Below are 23,667 nucleotides of genomic sequence, written 5' to 3' on the forward strand. Positions count from 1 at the left end.
AAAAATAGTGGAAACTATTCTAAAGATCAAAATCACAGAGCATATAGAAAGACATGGTTTAATGGAACAAAGTCAGCATGGCTTTACCCAAGGCAAGTCTTGCCTCACAAATCTGCTTCATTATTTTGAAGGAGTTAATAAACATGTGGATAAAGGTGAGCCAGTAGATGTAGTGGCCTGACCCAGTATGTCAGTAACTTATGTTTTTATGTTCTTATACTCTGTATCTAATACAGTGCTTCTTAATCTTTTTGCGGTCGGGACACACCTGACAGATGGTTCTCACATGCGTGACACACTGATCATGTGACTGTCATGGAGCTAAATGTAAACATACACTCTGCATCCAAAGGAACCCCGTCGACGCCCCCCAGCAATGAGTGCAGAGCAAAACTAAGGCATAACCCTTATAACTCACCATACATAAAAAAAGATTTTTGGTTCTGGTGACATCTCAGTAAAAGCATAACAAACTCCCTCTACTACCAGGCACAATAGCCCTTCTTATGAAAAGACATTAATTTACCACTAATGCATTTCCTATTGAGAAAACACAACAAATAAGACTGATACAAATGCCTACATGCTAGCAAAATATCTCACCTCAGTCACACACACAAAACTGACCTTTTACCAAGTACAGAATGACCACAAATGGTAAATATAGATACAGCAAATGGAATGGAAACCCAAGAAAGCCACTCTGCATGCAGTGCAAACCTGGAGAAATGGAAAGAGAACTATAGCACCTAACATAGTCCCAGGATCTGCAATAATGCCCACAAACTAATCCGCCCTTACATTATGGAACACACTCAAACAGTAACAACCCTATCTATGAAAACATTACAAATATTAAACCAGGCCCTAAACACTAATACACCTCCTATTAGGAAAACAGAGCAAGCCCAGCTGCTATTGAGCCCCACACAGAAATAATAGTAAAGCTATACTAATAAATGTTACAAAACAGCTGATGAACAGAATAACATCCAACAATTAAAATACCTATAAAATAGGGGAGGAAGTGATGTCACTGATGGTGAAGGCAGCTTAACTGCGGAGCTCCTCTCCTCGCCTGGCAAACCTACCTGCATCTGGGAGAACAGTCTTGTTACCCCTCATTTCTATACCTCGATATCATACGGACACGATCTAAATGGCCAACAAGTGAAAATCTGTTAATTTTCGGCAATTCTGTACCACAAGGGGGGAGAGACCACCGAAGTCAGGGAAGAAGGGAGGAGGGTTCCCATTGGCCCGCGGGGGCAGGAAGAGGGAAGCATAACTGGGGCAGTGCGACACACCAGTTGAGAATTGCTGGTCTAGTGATACCTGTTTGAATTCTGTTTACAGATTGTTATAGTCCTGATGTTGCAGCGGACTCAGGACAATCAAGTTATTGAAGACCTTTCTCATAAATGCAGGACATGAGAAGTTACTTAATGACTGTGAGGCCTGATGTTTCCAGTGGATTAGTGCTCTGTATTGCCAAGCAGCAGACCTGGATATATGTCCCCATTTAGATGCATGCTTGTTTGCCGTCTCAACTGTGGCACCAACAGCTCTGACCACAATGACACCTAGTAGTTAGACCAAGAGCAACCCTGGAAGCAGATTTCAAGGGTGCATCAGTTTGCTGACAGTCACAGGAGGTCTCTGCAAGTGGTTGGCCTTTTGAGGGGGGGACAGGAGAGGGAAGGGAACCCATTCATGCAAAATGTCCTGGGCAGGGAAATGTCTATTTTACCTGAATTTGTAACTCTCCTTGAGCTCAGGTATGGAAAAACAAGTAATTAAATCTAAAATGTAATCCAAATCCTGTAGATATTGCATGTCTTGACTGCACTTTTCATGTGCATGCACCTTGAACCCTTTTTTTGCAGAGGGAAAACCTTGGAACCAACCCGACTTTAGTGTATAGTTTTGAAAGTAGATCTAGAGATTAGAAGGCAGTTGAAGGGAAGGAAGGTGTGGCCTTGGAAACCAAAAACTGGATGAAAGTACATATGATCCCGGAGCTTTTCATGCTTTCTTGACAGGGTGCTGAAATGGAAGGAACCAAGTTTGTACTGCAACTGAGGAATCCTGAACATGCAAACACGAATCCTGGGAATGTGTGGACCAACCAGGCACAGAAACCTCTGCCAAAGTACGTCTGCCCTGTGTCTTGGATCGAGACTGTGGTGTGACTGAGCTTGGGATGTGTGGTGTGCTAAGTGAGCACAAGGGGTATAATACCTTATTTCACCTGACTCAAAAGGTGGAGCAGACAAATCCTCCAAAATTGCTCTACTCCCACACTTGTACTAGCGTACCAGATAAATACCATAATTTTTTTCACATACTAATAAGTTATTGTGCTAGCTCTTTCTATGGTTTTTTTTTCCTTGAATTATGTCTTGATCCCTGAAGTGGGATCAGGGTTTCTGCAGGTGCTCCACGTCATACATATGTGTGTGTATGTATATATATATTCCATGTCTTCTGTGACTGCATTAAAGGGGGCTTCAAATTCAGGAGGGGGTGTGTGTGTGTGTGTGTGTTGTATGCATAAAATCCCAGCTGTTGGCAAAACTCCTTGCTGCATGGGCAGTAAAGATTTTGTAGAACTGTGGATTAAAAGTATGCGCTCTGCCAAGTCCACCTTATTATATTGACCCATGAGAAGGCATGCATCAGATTAGAAGAAGAGGGGAGGGAGAAGGATAGAAGGTAAGAAGAAAAGAGGGAGCCTCTCGAGTCGGGGGTGATGGAGAGGGAGTCAATACTGAGAAGCAGGTAAGAGGAGAGATGGGAGAGGAGAAAAAGACTAGGGAGAAAGCTAACATGAATAGTGAAGAAAATACATTATTCAGACATCTAAATGTTGGAAAATACATTCATTTTTTTCTTAAGTCATCAAACTTGAAAGATGTTGAATAAAAAAAAAAATCTTGGCTATGCATATTAATGCAGAATCATATATCTATGTACGCAGCTGGGGCAAAGAATGTGCTAATCTCTGCCACAGAATCTGTCCTTAAGCTGAGGCAGAAACCAAAGGCCTTGTGCAGAGTTTTCAGAAGTGCACATGGCAAGAAATGGTATTCTCTCTGTGTAAACTTCCAAACAACTTACAGGAACTCTTTTTTTTTTTTTATAAAGGGGGTGTGTGTTTTTTAAACATATCTTGATTTCCTTATGGTCCATGCCAGACCAACCCAAACAAGCGGGTTATGTCCCCCTGCAGCAGATGGAAACAGAGGAATAAAAAAAAAAAGCTCAGAGCTGACTTCATTCTTCCTCCTGTAGGGGCCTGGTGCTGCCTTCAGTATTTCTCCATCTTCAGCAGATGGTGCAGACGTGTAGACTGATGCTACAGCTACGTGTAGGCCGCTCCCAAGAAAGCTTTTTAGGCTCAGGTTCTCTGTGGAGCATAGGCTGATTCTTGGGGTGCTCTGGGTGCTAGTCCTAGTGGAACCAATTCTCCTTTCCCCCTTGGGAACTGACTCGGGGTGGGGGGGGGGGGGGCGTCTGAGTTCCCACACCAATGGGTCAAGCATTGGGTGGTTTCCTGTGAGTCCAGCAGCAGGAGTTACTGACAGCACACTCTTCCTGTATTCTGGAAGAGCAACAGGGAGGCAGTTTAAAAAAAAAATACAAAAACTTGCACTACAGCCTTTTCCCTAAACTGCTTCATAGTCTTCTATGGTGCTGTGCTGGTTTTGGACTCAGTCAGTGGGAAGTCTGAGATGATCACTTTCCCCTCTCCTTCCCTCTGGCTTCTGGTGTGGCTGCAGAAAGAGGGAGGGAGGCAGTGTGGTTCAGCGTGTCGGTGGGTGCATTCTGCCTGGCTTGTGAGTAGGCAGGCATCAGCGGGTGGGTGCAAACTGCAATGGATCAGCACCCTGCCGGGAGCAAAACTGGATCGTTTCCCCAGGTCAAGCCCTGGCCCCTATGGTGGAAGACAGTGCTGTAATACACACAGAACAGGGCCTGGTCAGTACGCCCATTTTGGCTGGATCAGCACACATGCCAAAAATAAGCAGCCAGATTTTTTACCTCCCTCTTCCCTCCAATAGTTGAACAGAGAAGTTTTTTTGGGGGGTGGGGGGGGGGTGCTACATATTTTCCCTTGAACACAGCAGAGCCTGTGAAGCTCCAGGTCTCTACTGCTTGGAACCTGAGTTTAATTTTGAAGGGATCTGGCCTGCCTTCCTCTTAAGTCTCAGAGGGGCATCTCTTTGAGTCTTGTTGACGTCATTCTCCTTGGTGGCCTTTGGTAATTTTAATGGAAACGTTATCTCTGAGCTCAATACTATCCTCATTCTAAGGGTATGTATGTATGTATTTATTTAGTTATTTTATATGCCATCGTTCCAAGTGAAAATCACAACGGTTTACAAAAGCAACGTTCATCTTTGGGTCATTACATAAATTGGTGTAACACAATTTGGTAAAACACATCCATTGGTAATATGCAATATAGTATTATATGTACTTTGACATGAAACATATTTGGTAAGATTATATACATTGCAGCACACAGTTTTTACTTCTCGACGAAGGAAGGTTCAAGGGTTAGTAGGGTTGGGATTCTGTTTAGTAGGCAAAAGCTACTTAGTTCTCTTATTACTTGGTATTGTTTTTGTTGTTGATATTGCTGCTTCTTCATTCAGTTAGCATTTGTTAGATTATAAGCATTTTTAAACAGCCATGTTTTTAATTCATGTTTGAATGTCTCTTTTTTTTTCTGGGCTCAGTCGAATTGTCTCCGGTAGTGAGTTCCATAGTTTAGGTCCTGCTGTGGAAAACCTGGGATCACTTATTTGGTTTAGGTATGTGCTCCGGGATGAAGGTACAGTTAATAGTCCTTTGTTTTGTGTCCTAAGGGTTCGTTGCGGTGCATGTGTTTGAAGCCTCATGCCAATTAGTCCTGGGTTATTGGTGTGGATGATATTAAAGATTAAGGTTAAAACTTTGAAATAGATTCGGTATTGTATCGGCATCCAGTGGAGTGCTATAAGCGAGGATGTGATGTGATCAAATTTCCTGGTTCCAGTTACGAGTTTTGCCGCTGCATTTGTAGTAGTTGCAGTTTTTTTAATAGGTTGGGAGGCCTAGTAGTAGGGAGTTACAATCTATATTTGAGAAAATTAGAGATTGTAGGACTATACGGAAATCTTCGGTAGTTAGTAATGGCTTCAATCTATGTAGAATGTGCAGTTTTGCATATCCTGCTGTGATTTATTTTATTTGTCTATTCATAGAAACATTTTCATCTATCTGGATTCCTAAGTCCCAGACTTGATCAGAGGGTGTGATATTAAAATTACCAAGGCTTATAGACTGAGGGTTAACTATGGAGGAGTTTCTCCTTAGAACCAAAAACAACTGTTACACTGGTAGTCAATTCATATATGTTAATTTCGCCAAATATATGTAGGCCCCTCACTCAAAGGGTCTGTCAAAATCATACAGACTCCTAATTAGGTATAGGGCCACCTTGCTTTAATTGTAAACTTATTTAAATTATTTGCAGTTTTTACTTTTTTTACTTTTTTTTTTTTTTTTTTTTTTTTTTTTTTAAATGTCAAGCAGGATAATCACTCCTGGGCAATAGGTCACCGCTGTTTATAGCACAGAAGTATCAAAAAGGTTACAGGGAGAACCATAATACTCATCTGTTGCCAAATTTTGGCTGGTCTCCCTCTCCCCGACACGCGCGTGTTTCGAACCCGAAGTTCTGCCTCAGGGGGATGTCCTTCTGTATCTGGTACTCCAAGAATTGTCCCACTTTCAAAACGCGATTTGCCTCTGATGCTCAATGTCTTGGCTTCTTCAAAGCTATCTTCATTTTCAGCGGCCGCATCTCGCCGCTCTTGTATTTTAATGGCGTCCCATCGAAGTGAAATCTTTATACCCTGACCGGAACTGACGTCACCATGAACGGTTTTCCTTCACGTCGGTGGTGCCCGGCGCGTCACTCTCATCTCCAGACAGCGATGTTATTTGAATTAGGAATGCTGCAAGATTCAAAAGTTTCACAGTATTCGAGGGAAGCATATGCTTGTATATCCAAACGGGCATTTCTAAGTTTCACACTACGCGTCTGATATCAATAGGTCTGTCCCGGGCGGGGGTCCTCTATCACGTCCGCTTATGACGTCATCGGGGGACCCAATCGATGGTCAGAAGTATCCGATATTGTAGTGTACTGTTTCAAATAGACTTCTCGCGTTCAAAGGCATGATGCCAAGACTCTCTTTATGCAAAATTATTGAGAAAGAACGCAAAATTCGCTGTATTTTGTCAGTAACAAGCCTACCATTGAAGGAGGAACTAGATCAAGGAATACCAGTTTATCTTTTCATTCAAACCTGCTGGGTCTATTGTATTGAGCCAAAAGATCCAGAACTGTTCCCGCATGTTTAGACGGGCTTGGATATCTCCACCCCGTATGCCACAATTCACCTGTTCCACAACTAACCACTTCAAATCAACAAACTTATGTTGAGCATTGATACAGTGTTGAACCAATGGTGCTGTAATCTTTCCCGTCTTGATACAGCTTCTATGCTCAATGAGCCTGGTTCTGATCTTCCGTTTTGTGCGGCCAATATATAGCAAATTACATGGACACTGAATAGCATATATGACCTTCTCAGAGTCACAATCTGTAAGTGTGTTCAATTTAAGAACCCTGTCTGAATTCGGTACATTCCACTGACTCCCTTTCCAAGCCAGACTGCACATATCGCAGTGGCCACACTCCCTGTGGCCACCAGTTGGCGGGGGTATATTGGTGGAAATAAAGGTGGATTTAACCACCATGTCTCTTATATTCTGACCCCTGAAAAATGCGAATCTTGGTCCCTTATGAAAGATAGAATGTAGAGACAAAATGTTCCAGTGTGACCTAATAATGCTCATTACTAAATTGGCTTGTTTGCAGTGTTGTAGAGTACATGTGGTCTTCTGTGAGAAGGGACGCTGCTGGTACTGGAGCAATAGAGATCTATTTGCATATAGCGCCCTCTTGTAAGCTTTCTTCACCACTATGTTGGGGTATCCACGCTGAACAAATCTCGCTGTTAGTTCTGGGGCTTGTACCTTAAATTCAGCTACTGTCGAGCAAATGCGTCTTAAACGTAAGAATTGCGAAATAGGGAGTCCCTTCTTCAAGCCCAAGGGTGATCGCTCGAGTATCTAAGGTAGTTGTTGCGATCAATTGTCTTCCTATATAGGGTGGTTTTTATACGATCCTTATCTCGTTGGATCAAAATATCCAAAAAAGCAATGGATTGTCGGTCTATATGTGCAGTGAATTGTAGATTGTCGTCAATTGTATTGATCCATAGAAGGAACGATTGCAATTTCGCTTCAGATGCTCCCCAGATGAGGAATATATCATCTATATATCTTTTGTAAATTACAATATCTGCGAACCAATGTGATGTATACAATTTCTCGACCTCAAACTCCACCATATATAGATTGGCAATGTCCGGGGCTACTGTAGCCCCCATTGCTACCCCTTTTGTTTGGAGGTACATAGTATCATCAAATCTGAAAAAGTTTTTAAATACTACTAGCTCCAAGAGTCTAAGAAGGAAGGCCGACGGGACTGAATGAGGGCGGGGGCGAGAGTGGAAAATTTTTTCCAACAATTCAAAAGCTTCCCGTTGTGGGATGTTGGTATATAGAGCGGTCACATCAAGGGTAACCAACCAATATTCTTCAGGGAGTTCTGAAACTTCTTCCAGGATTCGAAGCATATGGGATGTATCTTGTAAGAATGACCGAGCCTCTTTCACATAAGGCTTCAAAAAGAAATCAAGATACATCGACAAAGGTTCTAATATAGAACCTTTGCTAGAGACTATCGGGCGTCCGGGCGGAGATCTAACATCCTTATGGATTTTTGGGAGGGTATATAATACCGGCGTCACTGGTTGTTGAACCCTCAGTGCCCGGGCTTCTCTGGAAGTGACATACCCTTCCTGCAAACCTTTTTCCACCAATTCATCAATGATCTCCCGTATCTCATCTGTTGGGTCACTGGTTAAGATCTGATAATACTCCCTTTGATCCAATTGCCGACGAATTTCCAGTACATAATCTACTGTGTTTTGGACGACAATGGCCCCACCTTTGTCCGCCGGTTTCACTATGATGTGTGGGTTGGTTGCAAGTTGTTTGATGGCATAGTATTGGTCGACCAATACTATGCCATCAAACAACTTGCAACCAACCAGTTTATCTTTTCATTCAAACCTGCTGGGTCTATTGTATTGAGCCAAAAGATCCAGAACTGTTCCCGCATGTTTAGACGGGCATGTTTAGATGGGCATAGTATTGGTCGACCAATACTATGCCATCAAACAACTTGCAACCAACCCACACATCATAGTGAAACCGGCGGACAAAGGTGGGGCCATTGTCGTCCAAAACACAGTAGATTATGTACTGGAAATTCGTCGGCAATTGGATCAAAGGGAGTATTATCAGATCTTAACCAGTGACCCAACAGATGAGATACGGGAGATCATTGATGAATTGGTGGAAAAAGGTTTGCAGGAAGGGTATGTCACTTCCAGAGAAGCCCGGGCACTGAGGGTTCAACAACCAGTGACGCCGGTATTATATACCCTCCCAAAAATCCATAAGGATGTTAGATCTCCGCCCGGACGCCCGATAGTCTCTAGCAAAGGTTCTATATTAGAACCTTTGTCGATGTATCTTGATTTCTTTTTGAAGCCTTATGTGAAAGAGGCTCGGTCATTCTTACAAGATACATCCCATATGCTTCGAATCCTGGAAGAAGTTTCAGAACTCCCTGAAGAATATTGGTTGGTTACCCTTGATGTGACCGCTCTATATACCAACATCCCACAACGGGAAGCTTTTGAATTGTTGGAAAAAATTTTCCACTCTCGCCCCCGCCCTCATTCAGTCCCGTCGGCCTTCCTTCTTAGACTCTTGGAGCTAGTAGTATTTAAAAACTTTTTCAGATTTGATGATACTATGTACCTCCAAACAAAAGGGGTAGCAATGGGGGCTACAGTAGCCCCGGACATTGCCAATCTATATATGGTGGAGTTTGAGGTCGAGAAATTGTATACATCACATTGGTTCGCAGATATTGTAATTTACAAAAGATATATAGATGATATATTCCTCATCTGGGGAGCATCTGAAGCGAAATTGCAATCGTTCCTTCTATGGATCAATACAATTGACGACAATCTACAATTCACTGCACATATAGACCGACAATCCATTGCTTTTTTGGATATTTTGATCCAACGAGATAAGGATCGTATAAAAACCACCCTATATAGGAAGACAATTGATCGCAACAACTACCTTAGATACTCGAGCGATCACCCCTTGGGCTTGAAGAAGGGACTCCCTATTTCGCAATTCTTACGTTTAAGACGCATTTGCTCGACAGTAGCTGAATTTAAGGTACAAGCCCCAGAACTAACAGCGAGATTTGTTCAGCGTGGATACCCCAACATAGTGGTGAAGAAAGCTTACAAGAGGGCGCTATATGCAAATAGATCTCTATTGCTCCAGTACCAGCAGCGTCCCTTCTCACAGAAGACCACATGTACTCTACAACACTGCAAACAAGCCAATTTAGTAATGAGCATTATTAGGTCACACTGGAACATTTTGTCTCTACATTCTATCTTTCAAAAGGGACCAAGATTCGCATTTTTCAGGGGTCAGAATATAAGAGACATGGTGGTTAAATCCACCTTTATTTCCACCAATATACCCCCGCCAACTGGTGGCCACAGGGAGTGTGGCCACTGCGATATGTGCAGTCTGGCTTGGAAAGGGAGTCAGTGGAATGTACCGAATTCAGACAGGGTTCTTAAATTGAACACACTTACAGATTGTGACTCTGAGAAGGTCATATATGCTATTCAGTGTCCATGTAATTTGCTATATATTGGCCGCACAAAACGGAAGATCAGAACCAGGCTCATTGAGCATAGAAGCTGTATCAAGACGGGAAAGATTACAGCACCATTGGTTCAACACTGTATCAATGCTCAACATAAGTTTGTTGATTTGAAGTGGTTAGTTGTGGAACAGGTGAATTGTGGCATACGGGGTGGAGATATCCAAGCCCGTCTAAACATGCGGGAACAGTTCTGGATCTTTTGGCTCAATACAATAGACCCAGCAGGTTTGAATGAAAAGATAAACTGGTATTCCTTGATCTAGTTCCTCCTTCAATGGTAGGCTTGTTACTGACAAAATACAGCGAATTTTGCGTTCTTTCTCAATAATTTTGCATAAAGAGAGTCTTGGCATCATGCCTTTGAACGCGAGAAGTCTATTTGAAACAGTACACTACAATATCGGATACTTCTGACCATCGATTGGGTCCCCCGATGACGTCATAAGCGGACGTGATAGAGGACCCCCGCCCGGGACAGACCTATTGATATCAGACGCGTAGTGTGAAACTTAGAAATGCCCGTTTGGATATACAAGCATATGCTTCCCTCGAATACTGTGAAACTTTTGAATCTTGCAGCATTCCTAATTCAAATAACATCGCTGTCTGGAGATGAGAGTGACGCGCCGGGCACCACCGACGTGAAGGAAAACCGTTCATGGTGACGTCAGTTCCGGTCAGGGTATAAAGATTTCACTTCGATGGGACGCCATTAAAATACAAGAGCGGCGAGATGCGGCCGCTGAAAATGAAGATAGCTTTGAAGAAGCCAAGACATTGAGCATCAGAGGCAAATCGCGTTTTGAAAGTGGGACAATTCTTGGAGTACCAGACACAGAAGGACATCCCCCTGAGGCAGAACTTCGGGTTCGAAACACGCGCGTGTCGGGGAGAGGGAGACCAGCCAAAATTTGGCAACAGATGAGTATTATGGTTCTCCCTGTAACCTTTTTGATACTTCTGTGCTATAAACAGCGGTGACCTATTGCCCAGGAGTGATTATCCTGCTTGACATTTTAAAAAAAAAGTAAAAAAAGTAAAAACTGCAAATAATTTAAATAAGTTTACAATTAAAGCAAGGTGGCCCTATACCTAATTAGGAGTCTGTATGATTTTGACAGACCCTTTGAGTGAGGGGCCTACATATATTTGGCGAAATTAACATATATGAATTGACTACCAGTGTAACAGTTGTTTTTGGTTCTGTGGGTTCACATATAAATTACGCTGGATTACAGTGTGTGAAAGGGTAGAGTTTTGTGATTGATATCGGAGTTTCTCCTTAACCAGATGACTTCGGGGTTTTTTGTGTTTAGTGTTAGTTTTAGATTAGAGTGTTCTTGCTGTATTGCCTTCATGTGTTTTAAGAGTGGTGCTGTATTTTCAAATGATTCAAACAGACTGTAGAACTGAAGGTCATCAGTGTATAGGAAGAATGTTAATTCTAGATCAGTCAGTAATCTACACAGTGGGAGCATGTATATATTGAATAGGGTTGCAGATAGGGCTGTTCCCTAGGAGACACCTGTAATGATGAGGAAGGAGTCAGATATGTTTCCCAATTTTACTTGGAATGACCTGTTAGATAGGAATGAAGAGAACCATTTGGGTACTTTGCCATCAATTTCAGTTTTCCTTAGTTGGTGGCATAGAAGGGTGTGAACCACAGTCTATTAGCACCAGGATATAGGATTCATTGTCATTAAACCCTTGTCGAACAGGGTCAATTAATGACAAGAGTAAGGTCTCAGTTGAGTGATTTTTTTTTCTTAAACAGAATTGCTTTGGATGTAGAATATCATGGTCTTCAAAGTGGTTTCCAGTTGGAATAATACTGCTTTATTGAGGATTTTAGTTCTACCAGATTTTTTAGGGAACTTGATGATGATAAAAGCTTGGGGGGGGTATTATTGCCAGGTCAGCCAAAACCTGTTGCGCGGTGGCCCCTATCAATTTCCAAGTGGGGGTCACTCTCCTCTGGGTGCAACACATCACGAAGACATTTCTCTAAAAACTCTTTATGTGCTGTCCCTCTAGCTTCTCTAGGACCCTCACCACTCTCACGTTAGACTGGCAGGATCTGCCTTCTAAATTCATTACCTTCTAATATTTTCACTTGCTTTGTAAGCATTGCCAGAGAGCTTGCTGCTGCAGACTCCCAGTCTTCAATCAAGACATGGTTCTCTAATTCATCCACTCTTGGGCAGATGCTGTCCATATGATCCTTAAATTTGGCGATCGATGTTTTCATAGAACCCAACTCTCTGGAAACTTCAGCTCTCAAGTTCAGTAATTCATCCAGAATTTCTCGTCATGACTTAATTAGCAACTGTGAGGCTTTTCGTGCCAAGTAGTTTCTCCTTCCCTCTCACATTCTGGCTTTCTGGATCCTCTGCCTCATGGTAGAAGTCTGTGATGGGCCTGTCCTGTGTGTTCGTGGTGCGCCTACTGCTCATCGTGAAATGGCTGTGCAATTCCCTCAAAACACTATTTAGAGGAACTGTACCTGATTTCAGTATGGGTTAGTGCTCTTGATACAAACAAACTTTGATTTTTATTGGAGGGTATAAGAGGGGAATAGCTCCAGGGTGATAGGAATTTTACAGAAGTGTGACTGATGCCATGAATGCTTGATAGCACCCCTCCCCCTCCCCCAAAACACAGCGGTTTCTAAGGCATTGTTTTCAGAAGGAATCAAGGAGATGAGTGCCTCTGCCTGCTCCAACAAGAGTTTGCAGGTTCTAGAGAGCTGTTAAGTTATCTTGTTGACAGTTCAGGACTCCTCGTAGGCAGAATCAGAACTTGACTTTCCAGAGGATAATGGCAGGGCAGTGCCCTTGTCTCTGTTGCATCCTGCTGTAAGGACCTCAGTGTGGGTGTACAGGCCAGGAAAAGCTACAGCTTGGTTGCAGGAGTCCTGAAAGCTATTGAGGCTTCCTCCCGCCTGGTCTGGGAAGAGCTTTGGTATGTCCTACTTGTTTGGACTGGTCTAGTTCGGACAAAAAGAGAGGTGAAATTTAAACTTGCCTGTTAATTTCTTTTTTGTTGGTCCTGCCACACCAGGCCAGAACCCACATAAATCAAGGTCTGTTAGACTGACAAGTACAGAAAACTTGCAATGAGTATGTTGCCCACTCTGAAGGTAGTTGGCTTAATTATGGCCCTGGTGTAGAGATGATCTAATTCCTGGGTTAATGACCATGGACTGATGTTGCTTGGCTGAGTCAGGTAAGTATTGTTTTGATTTGGAAACCAAAACAAAAATTACTTTTGGATGCCTTTGCTTTGACATAAAAATTGAAGAGCTGAATGCAGCATCAGACCTCTGTAGAGGAAGTGAAGTCATCTTTGAGCTTTATTTCCTCTGTCTCCATCTGCTGGCAGGGGGGAGAGAACCCACTTGTTTGGACTGGTCTGGAAGGACTAAAAGAAGAAATTTAACAGGTAAGTGTAAATTTCACCTTTATCTTCCTCCATTATTTTTTTTCATATTCTCCTGCCCTGCGGACTCTGCTAGCCCTTGCTAGCCTGAAAGATGGAGGGATGTTACCTCAAAGATGTCCCTTGGTACCAGTCTATGACTGGTTGAGGTTGGGGCAGTAGTGGCAGCCTTCTTACCAGCCCGGGCGTGCCTCACTTCCATGGTGCCCTCTCCCCACCACTGGTCTTGTCAGCTGCAATGGACAGCAGAGTACTGCACCACAGTGCACATGATCTATTTATCGTCCTAAATTCCAGACAGCAATCATGTTTTGTTTTGTTTTTTTAAACACAAATGACATCACACACAATGGTAGTGAACTGGTGTGTTTTTGTCTTGACCTTTTATAACAACACTGTACACCCAGGAGTTTGACAACTAATTACATGCAGGTGCAAGTTCCATCCCAAAAGAGCTTGGGTACCTGAAACAATCGGAGAAAAATGACTTGCCCAGGGTCACAAGGCATGTTGGTGGGAGAAGCTGGATTTGAACCCCAAGTTCCAAGTCCCCAGCCTATTAGTCTAGCCATTAGGTCATTACCGCTCCCAAAAAAAATTGACTAGTACGAATGTCTGTTATCTTCACATAAGAGCCAAACTGGGACTTAAACCAGCACACTTCCTGATATCACAGTGGCTCATGTAGATCTGTCACTTTCTGTGTTGTGTGAGGCGCTTGTGACACAGTTTTGGTTATTGTTTCTCTTAGAGATATTCACCCCCTGTCCTCGGGGGGGGGGCTACAAACTGGTCTAGTTTTCAAAATATGCAGTTTTATTTATTGAGATCTGATAACTTGCTTTACATCATACACATTAAAGAAGAATATAATAAATTAAAAGAAAAACAGTCGCCAGTGCACCCCAACCCAGTAAATAGTTCTGGGATATTTGTTTACTTTTGATGACAGAAATAGATTAATTTGTATATTTTGGTTACTCTGAAATAAGACCCTGGGTAGCAACCTTCAACAGACTATTGTGATTATCTCCAGCTTAAAAGACAGAAAAAAACCCAACAACCCAGCAGTCTAAAAGGACAATTTGATGCTCAGGGTCCATTATCATTATTAGCCATGTGGACTGTAGAAAAATTGAAGAGTGCTATTTGCTGCTAAGTGTGGTTTCATGTCATCACTTTTAATGGATTTTGTATAATGTGCAGTCACTACATTTTCTGGAAGAGGGAATGTGGATAGCATGGTGCATCCCAAACATTTTACTATATTCCTCATGCTCTTGCCTTGCTGCTGCCATAAAACACCTTCTGGTTTCCCCTGATGTTTAAAGTCTCTGTTAATTAAGTTTTTTGTATTCTGATCCATAAATCAAACCTTTTTATTTATTTTTCTATTTTTAACCCTTGCACACCCTAGAGAGTCTGTGAAGATTTCCCCCAATATTCCTGGCGGCGTGAGGGCTGCAGCCATGAGAGTGACTGCTGCTTCAGCCACATCCCTCAGCACCGGGATGAAATAGAAAACTCAGCCTGAGATCCCTCACCAGAAAACCGAAAGAGGGGAGAAGCTGTGTGTGTAGGAGATGTGCCCCTCTATTCCCCATCCACTGGGGTGAAGTGGAGGAATGCTTCAGACGTTGATGGGAGAAATGGACAGCATCCAGCCTTCTGACGATCCTTTTCTGGGTGTGCTCTGCAGGCCCTCATCTAGCCTACTTTAACCGTTCTGTGCCATGGGACAAAAATTATTTTAGAGGGGGAAAATGCAATAACTTGAATGTGTCTTTTTTTTTCTCTTCCCCACATTTGAGAATTAAATTGCCATAAAAATAAGCTGAGTAATGCAGTTTTTATTCATGTGAAGTATGCATAATATGCAGCCCCTGACTTGACATACTTAGCTGAGTGTACAGGCACACATGATCCAGCTCTGGGTTTTTTGGGCTTAATAGTCAAAATGTGTCTTTCCATTCCAAAAAGAGCATTGCAATGTATGTAATATTTTCTAATCCAGAAATTTTGCATTAACGTGACTGTGTATCCAAAAATATTTCATGACTAGATAATGGTACAATAGAATGCAATTCATTGTATGCAGATAAGGCTCCTCAGATGAGGAAGACAAACCCAACCTTTAAGGCTGGACTGGAAGAGACATAGAGGGTTGCTGAAATGGAAGGAAGAGGTTGAGTGATGGGGGATTTGGATTAAATCTGAACCAGTACCTTGGTTCTTCAGTTCATATCTTCTCCCTGCATCCTCGATGGCTATTTCAAGGAGGAGTCCATATCTAGCATGAAAGCTTGGTCAGTTGTAATTTATAAAAATGTAAGGAGGACTTGTCCTTACCATCCAAATGCATTTTGGATGCGCTTTAACCAGAAATCAATAAACCCCACCTACAATATTTAGATTATTGCAATAATGATTTGGATCATAGTCTTTTATAAAGTAGACTTGTCATTGCCAGCATATTCCTGCAATGCAGAATTTTTGTTTGTACACATGACATTGTGCATATTCTTTTCTTAGCGATAAGGAAATTTAATATTTACAAATCCCTTAGGATTGTGGAGGGTGACATGTTAAGCTGCAGGGGGGGGCTGACAATTCTTACAGGGGAGTTCTCTGTCGTGATATGACGGTAAGAAATTTGCACACTGGTGATGCGGGTAAGGGAGAATTCTACATTTCCTTCCTTAGTAAATATCAGGTAAAACCCCCATGACATGCAAAGGAATAAACTTGTCAGAACCAGGGAATTCAGAGAGTCTGATGATTAATCTTTTGAACAAATGTTTGCAACTCTGGCCAGTATTTGCCATTTGGATTTCCAATAGATTTATAGCTGAGATGGAAAATTGTCATGGGGGGAGTTGTCTACATAGGTCAAAGACCATGTGCACTTTTTAACCGGTGGGCTCTGTACCAATTTTCAGAGAGAGCGGCATGCCTTTGATTTCAAACTTGTACCAAGTAACGTGTACTCGCACCCGCTTTTTCTACGGGTAGAATTTGGCTGGAAAAGTACACATGAAGATTAAAAAAAAAAATGTTATGTACATGCAGGCTTTCCCTCTCCGGACCTAAACATGACCTGAGAGCACCATCTTTGTAGCTAGAAGTGCACAAGTAGACTAATGCCCAGACTTTCAGCTGCATTAAGAGGGTAATTTCCAAGCTGCTGATTAACTTGAGTAAAATGCTTTCTACTGGCATAGATTGCTTTGAAACTTTGCCCTTTTAAGCAGTGCAAAAATAGAAAAGCAAAATCTAATACTTAAAATAGCATATCATCCACATTGGCACAAGATGTTGGAAAGTGAGCGGCTTTTCCTTTTTTTTAACTCTTTATTTTCAAAATAACATACAAGTATAACTTGAAAGGCAAATTAAGTCAATCATAATAAGAACATCTTCACAGAAGGGGGGGGGGGGAGAAAACGAAAAATTATTACAACATAGCCATATGGGCTAAGACTGTCCCAAAATAGCTTTTCCTTTTGACTCACCGCTCTATTCCTGCTTATTCTACTCGCCTTGACTGAGTTTGGATCACAATTTGCTCTCACCCGTATAATCTTCAGTGTAGCACAATGAGAGGAATCCCTGGAAGGCTGCTTTGATTTTAACATGGCTTGGGATTGCAGCAAGGGCAGGCTGTAAAGTTCTGAAATCACAGGAGGGAGAAGAGTGAAGATGCAAGAACCCGAAACTGTGTGCATTTTGTGTGTGGTGTTCTTTTTTTTTTTTGCCCTGGAATATCTTCCTCCTTTGGGCTCTGACCAGGCTTCTGCTGGGCTTATGGCGCTATGAGCCTTCATTCACAACTAAATGGGTTTTCCCCCTTATAAATTTTATATCTCTTCTCAACTCCACTTGGTTCAGTCACTACAGCAGCCAGGGCCAGAGTGTGGCTACCTCAGGAACCTGGCTAACATGGACCCTAAACCTGGCCACTGGGTCTCGCCACAGATTAATGGCTGAGATTTCCACTAGGGCAGTGGTTCCCAAACCTGTCCTGGAGCACTCCCAGCCAGTTGTGTTTTCAGGGTATCCACCATGAATATGCATGAGAAATTTGCAAGCACTGCCTCCATAGTATATGCATTATAAAAAAAATAAATAAAAAAAACCAGTTTGGGTTTTTGCCAGGGATGGCCTTGGAGCTTAACTGTGGCTTAATCTCTCCCTGTCTGACCTAAAGCTTTGCCACTGCTTCCATGAATATCTCAGCAAACTGCCGATTAGAAGCGGAAGCTGTCAAAAAAAAAAAAAAAAAGCTCCTGCCATTGCCTCATTGCTGGACCCAATGTGGTGGTAGCACTTCCATGTTCAGGATCTGGACCACTGCTGCGTCATGCTGATGGCCCCGAAATAACTGATTAGCAATTGGAGGCTTCAGCAGAGCTCCTGCCTCAGTTTACGATGGCTGCCTGTCATTTCCTACACCTCAGCCTCCTTTTTAAAAAAATAAATAAAAAGCTGCACACGCATACAAAACAAGTGATGTAAATAAAGTCTCAGAGGCTGCCAGGCTGGTGTAGAATGGGGAGAGAGAAGAGGTTTTGTTTGGGTTTGTTTTTGTTTGTTTGCTTGTGTTTGTTTTTTTTTTTTTTAGAGCTGAGGGCTTGGAGAGTAGTAACATTGACAGCTACAGTGACTTGTAAAAGTCTTCATACCCTTGTACATTTTTTCACATTCTGCTATCTAAAGAATACAACTCTAATGCATTAAAAGTTTATTTCCCTCATCTACACAACATACTCTATACTTTAATTGTGAAAGAATTATAGAAATATTTCATGAGTAATTAAGAATTAAAAATAAAAAAACATTCTTACCTGCATGTATTTTCACACCCATTGACTCAATACTTCATGGAAGCCTTTTTTTTTTTTTTTTTTTTTCTTCAGTAATAACAGCCAAGAGTCTTTTAGGATATGTGTTTACCAGTTTTTTGCACAGTGGTATGGTGCAATTTTTGTCCATTCTTCAGAAGCCCTTTCAAGCTGGCTGGGGGATGGGCTGTAGACTGCAATCTTCAAATGTTGCTGCAGATTTTGTATTGGATTCGTTTCTGGGCTTTAACTGTGCCACTTGGATAATTCATTTTTTTCTTGTTGAGCCCCACTCCATTGTTGCTTTTTCTTTGTGGCTGGGATCATTGTCCTGCTGAAAAGTGAATCTTTTCACCAGTGCACGGTCTGTGGTTAGACTAGAACAGGTTTTCCTCCACGGTCTGCCTGTGCTTTATGAACCACCCATCTTGCCCTCAGTCCACTCCAGTCTCTGCACAATATGCTGCCACCACCTTGTTTTACTATAGGGATGGTGTTAGAGTGATGTGCTGTCTTTGTTTTATGCCATACATATCTCTTAGCATCAAAACCAAAAGGTTCCACTTCGCTCTCATCTGACCACAAAACTTTGTCCCACGTGCATGTAATAGGGGATTTGGTATCCTGACTAACTTATTTCTTTGCAAATGCTCTGTGCCAGATTGTATGCCTTTTGTTCAGCAGTGGCTGCCTTCTTGCCATCCAGCAATGTAGGCCACATTTGTGGAGCAATCTTAAAATTGTTGAACAGTCAAAAATTTCCCCAGTCTCAACCAGTGACATCTAAAGCAATCCTAGGCCCCAGCAGTGACCAGCTGCCAACAGTTTTCTTAAGCCATGGCCACTGACTTTGGAAAGAGGGCCTCGTCGAGGCTCTGTTGTGGTAGTGTCAAACTGTTTCCACTTTACAAAGATGGACCTGACAGTGCTCCAAGGGATATCCAAACACATGGACACTTTCTTAAAGCCTTCTCTCTAACCTGTATCTTTGAATAATGTCACCTTGGAGTTCTTCCAGCAGCTCCTTGTTTGGCATGTTTTGACCTTTGCTTCAAATGCACTCCAGCACCATTCAGATTAGCTCAACTACTGTGATTGGACCAGGTGTGCTTTCTTTAATAACTTATAAGTCTCAAGGTAATTTTTTTCAACTTGAGCTAATTTGGGTATAATTGTTCTTTCCAGGGCCGAAAGTGTAAAGGATTTGTGTAGGTGAGTGAAATAAATTGCTAATTTAATACATTTTGTATAAGGTTGAACAATTTTTTTACAAGATGCTTTTATGTAGGAAAGCCCTTTAATCTAAGGGTCTTATGTAAAGAGTGAGCAAACATTTATTTTTACATTGCCCAGGCCCCCCCCCCCCACCCCGCCAGGCCCCCCCCCCCCCCCCCCCCCCCCCCCCCACCATCTGCGACTGGAGCTCAGAGGCAGAGCCTTAGTACAGGCAAGAGTCAATATTGTGGACCTGTTTAAAAAAAAAAATAAAAATTGCCTACCTTTCCCAAAGCTCTGTGAATGCTGTATCTTGACCTCATCTAGGGATTAGGACCATGCCTAGTGTGCTGAGTTTTGTTCTCTTAATAAAGAGCCATTGGAGCCAGATTATTTATAGAGACCAGCTCCATCTCATAGCATCATTTCTATTTCCCTTAAAATGAATGACATCCAGGATGGCTGCATCATTTACAGCTGTTACACCAACACTGGGAACAAGTTAAGGAGCTATATAAGTTTGTGTGCAGCAAGATCACCAAAATAAATACATTACAAAATGACTAGCATGTCTATACATTTGTCTTTTGGTAATGCACAGTGCATTAATTCACTATGCTCAGTACAATTGCTTCTGGTACAATGGTTGCATTGTGTGTTTTGTCTTCAACTTCTTAATTAAGTTCATATGCATAAGTAAAGCTACAGCTCTAGCATTAAGCTTTCAAACAGAAGACTGATAAAATGAGGAAAAAAGTTGAAAGGTGCAGCTACAAAGGTTAAAAAGTTCATATCAGGCATAGTCATTGTTTAAAAATTCTATCTTAAAAGCCTGGTCCAGATGTATTCCCCACATTAAAAAAAAAGTGGAAGGAAGGCCAAATAACTGCTGGCATGGTTAAAAGGCAAGGTGCAAGAGGCTGCCAAAAGAACGTCTTTCATAAATTGGAAAAAGGATCAATCTGAGGAAAATGCATAAGCATTGACAAGTCCGATGTAAAACACTGATAAGGTGGGCTAAAAGAGACTTTGAAAAACTGGCTTTAGCGGCAGAACTCATAATAAAAATTTTTTTTTAATCTGTCTGAAGCAGAAAGCCTGTGAGGAAGTTGAGTGGTCCTTTAGATGATGGAGGAGTTAAAGGAGCACCTAGTGAAGATAAAGCCATCACAGAGAGACTGGATTCTTTGCTTTGGTGTTTACTGAAGAGGATACCTGTTGTGGAAACTATTTTCAATGATGGTGATTCAGAAGGACTGATATAAATCACTGTGAAGCTGGAAGATGTAATAAGGCAGATTGACAAAATAAAGATAGCAAATTGTCCAGATCAGATGATGTACACCCCAGGGTTTTGAAATAAATCAAAAATGAAATTGCAGATCTCTTACTGGTAACTTGTAACCTATCGTTGGGATAGTCAATTGTGCCTGGGAGACTGGAAGATGGCCACTACAACATTGATCATTAAAAAGGATTCCAGTGGTAATCTGGGCAACTAGAGAGCGATAAGTCTGACTTTGGTTCCAGGAGAAATCATAGAAACTATTCCAAAGAACAAAATCACAGAACATGAGGAAAGATATGGTTTAATAGGACATAGCTAGCATGGATTTACATAAGGAAAATCTTGCCCCACCAATCTGCTACATTTTATGAAGGGGGTAAGGAACATGTGTAGATGGATACAGATCTGTTTGGGATTCACCAGATTCTGGGCTGGAAAGTTGGAGCATTATATGCAGATAGTGTCCTCCTATTTCTGATAAATCCAAGCTGCACAGATCCAAAACTCTTAACGCTAATATTAGTCGAGTAGAGTTTCAGGATATAAGATCAATTTCTCTAAATTGAGAAATGTTTCCCATTGGTGCCATGACATTCCTTTGTGTTTTTCTACTTTAAAAAGGTGAGAATGGAATTAAATATCTAGCTATTTGGGCAGCTAGGGTGTCTGCAGATCTATATAAACAGAATAGAAAAATTGGTTCTTACTTGCTAATTTTCATTCTTGTAGTACCACAAATCAGACCAAAATCCTGTGTTTTGCATCCCTGCTAGCAGATGGAGACAGAAAACATTTTACTGACACTGCTACATTACCACATGTGCATCCTGCAGTTCCTCAGTATTGCCTATACCCAAGCATAAAAAACAATTTTTAAAAAATCATTAGAAACAGCAACAATACCACAAAATTTAGACAAAAAAACTTTTATAACAGCGTATTCCATACCATGAAACCCTGTACTCCATACAAAAAAAAATCTAGATGAACAGACTACTCTCCACCTCTACGGATCAGGTGGGTTCTGGGGTGATCTGTGGTACTACAGGAACAAAAATTAACAGGTAAGAACCAATTTTCCCTTTCCCTGTACATACCCGGATCAGGTTTCCTGGGGTGTACCAAATCTCCTAATTAGGGTGGGACCTGCAGAGTCCCGCTTGCAAGACTAGCCAAAAGACCGAGACACCGGATCCCCCACATCCAGATGACAGTGCCTCGCAAAAGCATGCAGTGAATTTCAAGTCGCTGCTCTACAAATTTCCTGTGGCGAAACCAGCTGAGCCTCTGCCCACGAGGCTGCCTGAGAACGCTTAGAGTGTGCTCAAACCTTCAAGCATCTGTCACCCCCTTCAGTATGTATGTGAACACAATGGCCTCCTTGAGCTACCGCACAATGTTAACCTTGGATGACTGGGAACCTCTCTTCGAACCACTCCATAAAACAAAAAGAATGTCTGACCTGCCTAAAATAATTTGTTACCTTGAGATATCTTAACCAAATAATCAGGGAAACACTAGTATCTGAATATCAATCTACAAAAGGCTAGTGGCAAAAGAAGTTACAATAGTTCTGGCACATTACAAAGATAAGTGAAGAAATATTTAATAAGTGTAAGGTCTTGAAGATTTGAATCAAGTGGGATTTCTTTAGGTTGCTCAGATACAGCCAAGAATTAATATATACAACGAGTGAATTTTTAACTAAAGAAATAAAGAGAAAATAGGCTGTATTGCCTTGATTAAAAATTATACAATATGATCTTTGAAGAGGATATGAATCAGAGATTTTAGTAATGAAGAAGAATTATAAATAATAAAGAGAAGTTCTGGACTTTTAATAAATATAATTAAAGGAAATTTTTTGATACATGATTGCAACTACTGGGCTTAAATTTAGTTCATTACATTTTCAACCAGTGCTGATGTCCTTTCCTCTCAAAGTTAAAAAAAAATTTTAAAATATAAAAAAATGTAATAATTAAAATATCAAAAGAACATATGGTAATAACAATGAAAAAGAAGTTCATGTGAGAAAACTTGTTTGAGAAATTTAATGAGAGCTGACTCTGACTAACCAATATATTTGAACACACTAACCTTGAGATATCTTAACAGGCCCTGCGGACATCCAAAAGCTTAAGTCCTGCCCATGGGCTGTAGAAGAGTCTAACTCTGGAAAGGCCGGCAGTTTCTACCGTTTGACTCACATGAAAACACCGATTATCACCTTCGATAAAAATGAGGGTTACCATTCGCAAAGACATTCCTGAGTCCGAAATGTGCAGGAAACAGATCACAGCAAGACAAAGCCTGCAACTCCAAGATTATCCTAGCTGCACAAGGACCACTAGAAAAACAACCTTTAGGGTTAAATCCTTGAGCATCGGTCTCCGAAGAGGTTCACAAGGTGCCTCACACAACCCTCTATGGATGAGATTAATATTCTAGAATGGAAAAACTCTCCTCACTGGAAGGTGCAAATTCTTAGGTCCCCGAAGACACCTAATCACATCACGATGAGAAGACAGCATGCCACCTTCTTCTTTACCTCGCAGGCAAGCAAAAGTTTGCCACCTGGACCCTAAGAGAGTTGAAAGCCAAGACCTTAACCAAACCTTCCCGAAGAAAGATAAAATCTAAGATACCGAAGATTGTAAGGCCCTGCACTCTGTTAGCGATACACCGGGACTCAAAAACTTTCCAGACTCTCACATACAACAAGTAGATGTCCATCTAGCCTGAAGTAGAGTAGCAATAACCTCCTCTGGGTACCCCTTCGTCTCAAACGCCACCTCTCAAAATCTAAGCCGCTAGACAAAAGTGAGCAGTCTGGTCTGAAAATATGGGTCCCTGCTGAAAAAGGCCTGGAAGACAGCTGAATCGTAATGGACCATCCACAGCCAAGTTGACCAGATAGG

General features: G+C 41.7%; 1 protein-coding gene across 3 annotated transcripts in view; it reads left to right on the forward strand.

Annotated features, from left to right (window-relative positions):
- TTC31 (tetratricopeptide repeat domain 31) overlaps positions 1-15,235 on the forward strand; it is a 167,312-nt gene extending 152,077 nt beyond the window's left edge. For all 3 annotated transcript variants that reach the window (XM_029595609.1, XM_029595600.1, XM_029595618.1), the window contains 2 exons: positions 2,043-2,152; positions 14,820-15,235. In XM_029595609.1, the coding sequence (XP_029451469.1) occupies positions 2,043-2,152; positions 14,820-14,922 (213 nt within the window). In that variant the 3' untranslated portion in view covers positions 14,923-15,235. The remainder of the gene's footprint in view (positions 1-2,042; positions 2,153-14,819) is intronic.
- Positions 15,236-23,667: the final 8,432 nt, after the last annotated feature.

Source organism: Rhinatrema bivittatum, chromosome 1 (genome assembly GCF_901001135.1).
Source record: "Rhinatrema bivittatum chromosome 1, aRhiBiv1.1, whole genome shotgun sequence".
NCBI lineage: Eukaryota > Metazoa > Chordata > Amphibia > Gymnophiona > Rhinatrematidae > Rhinatrema > Rhinatrema bivittatum.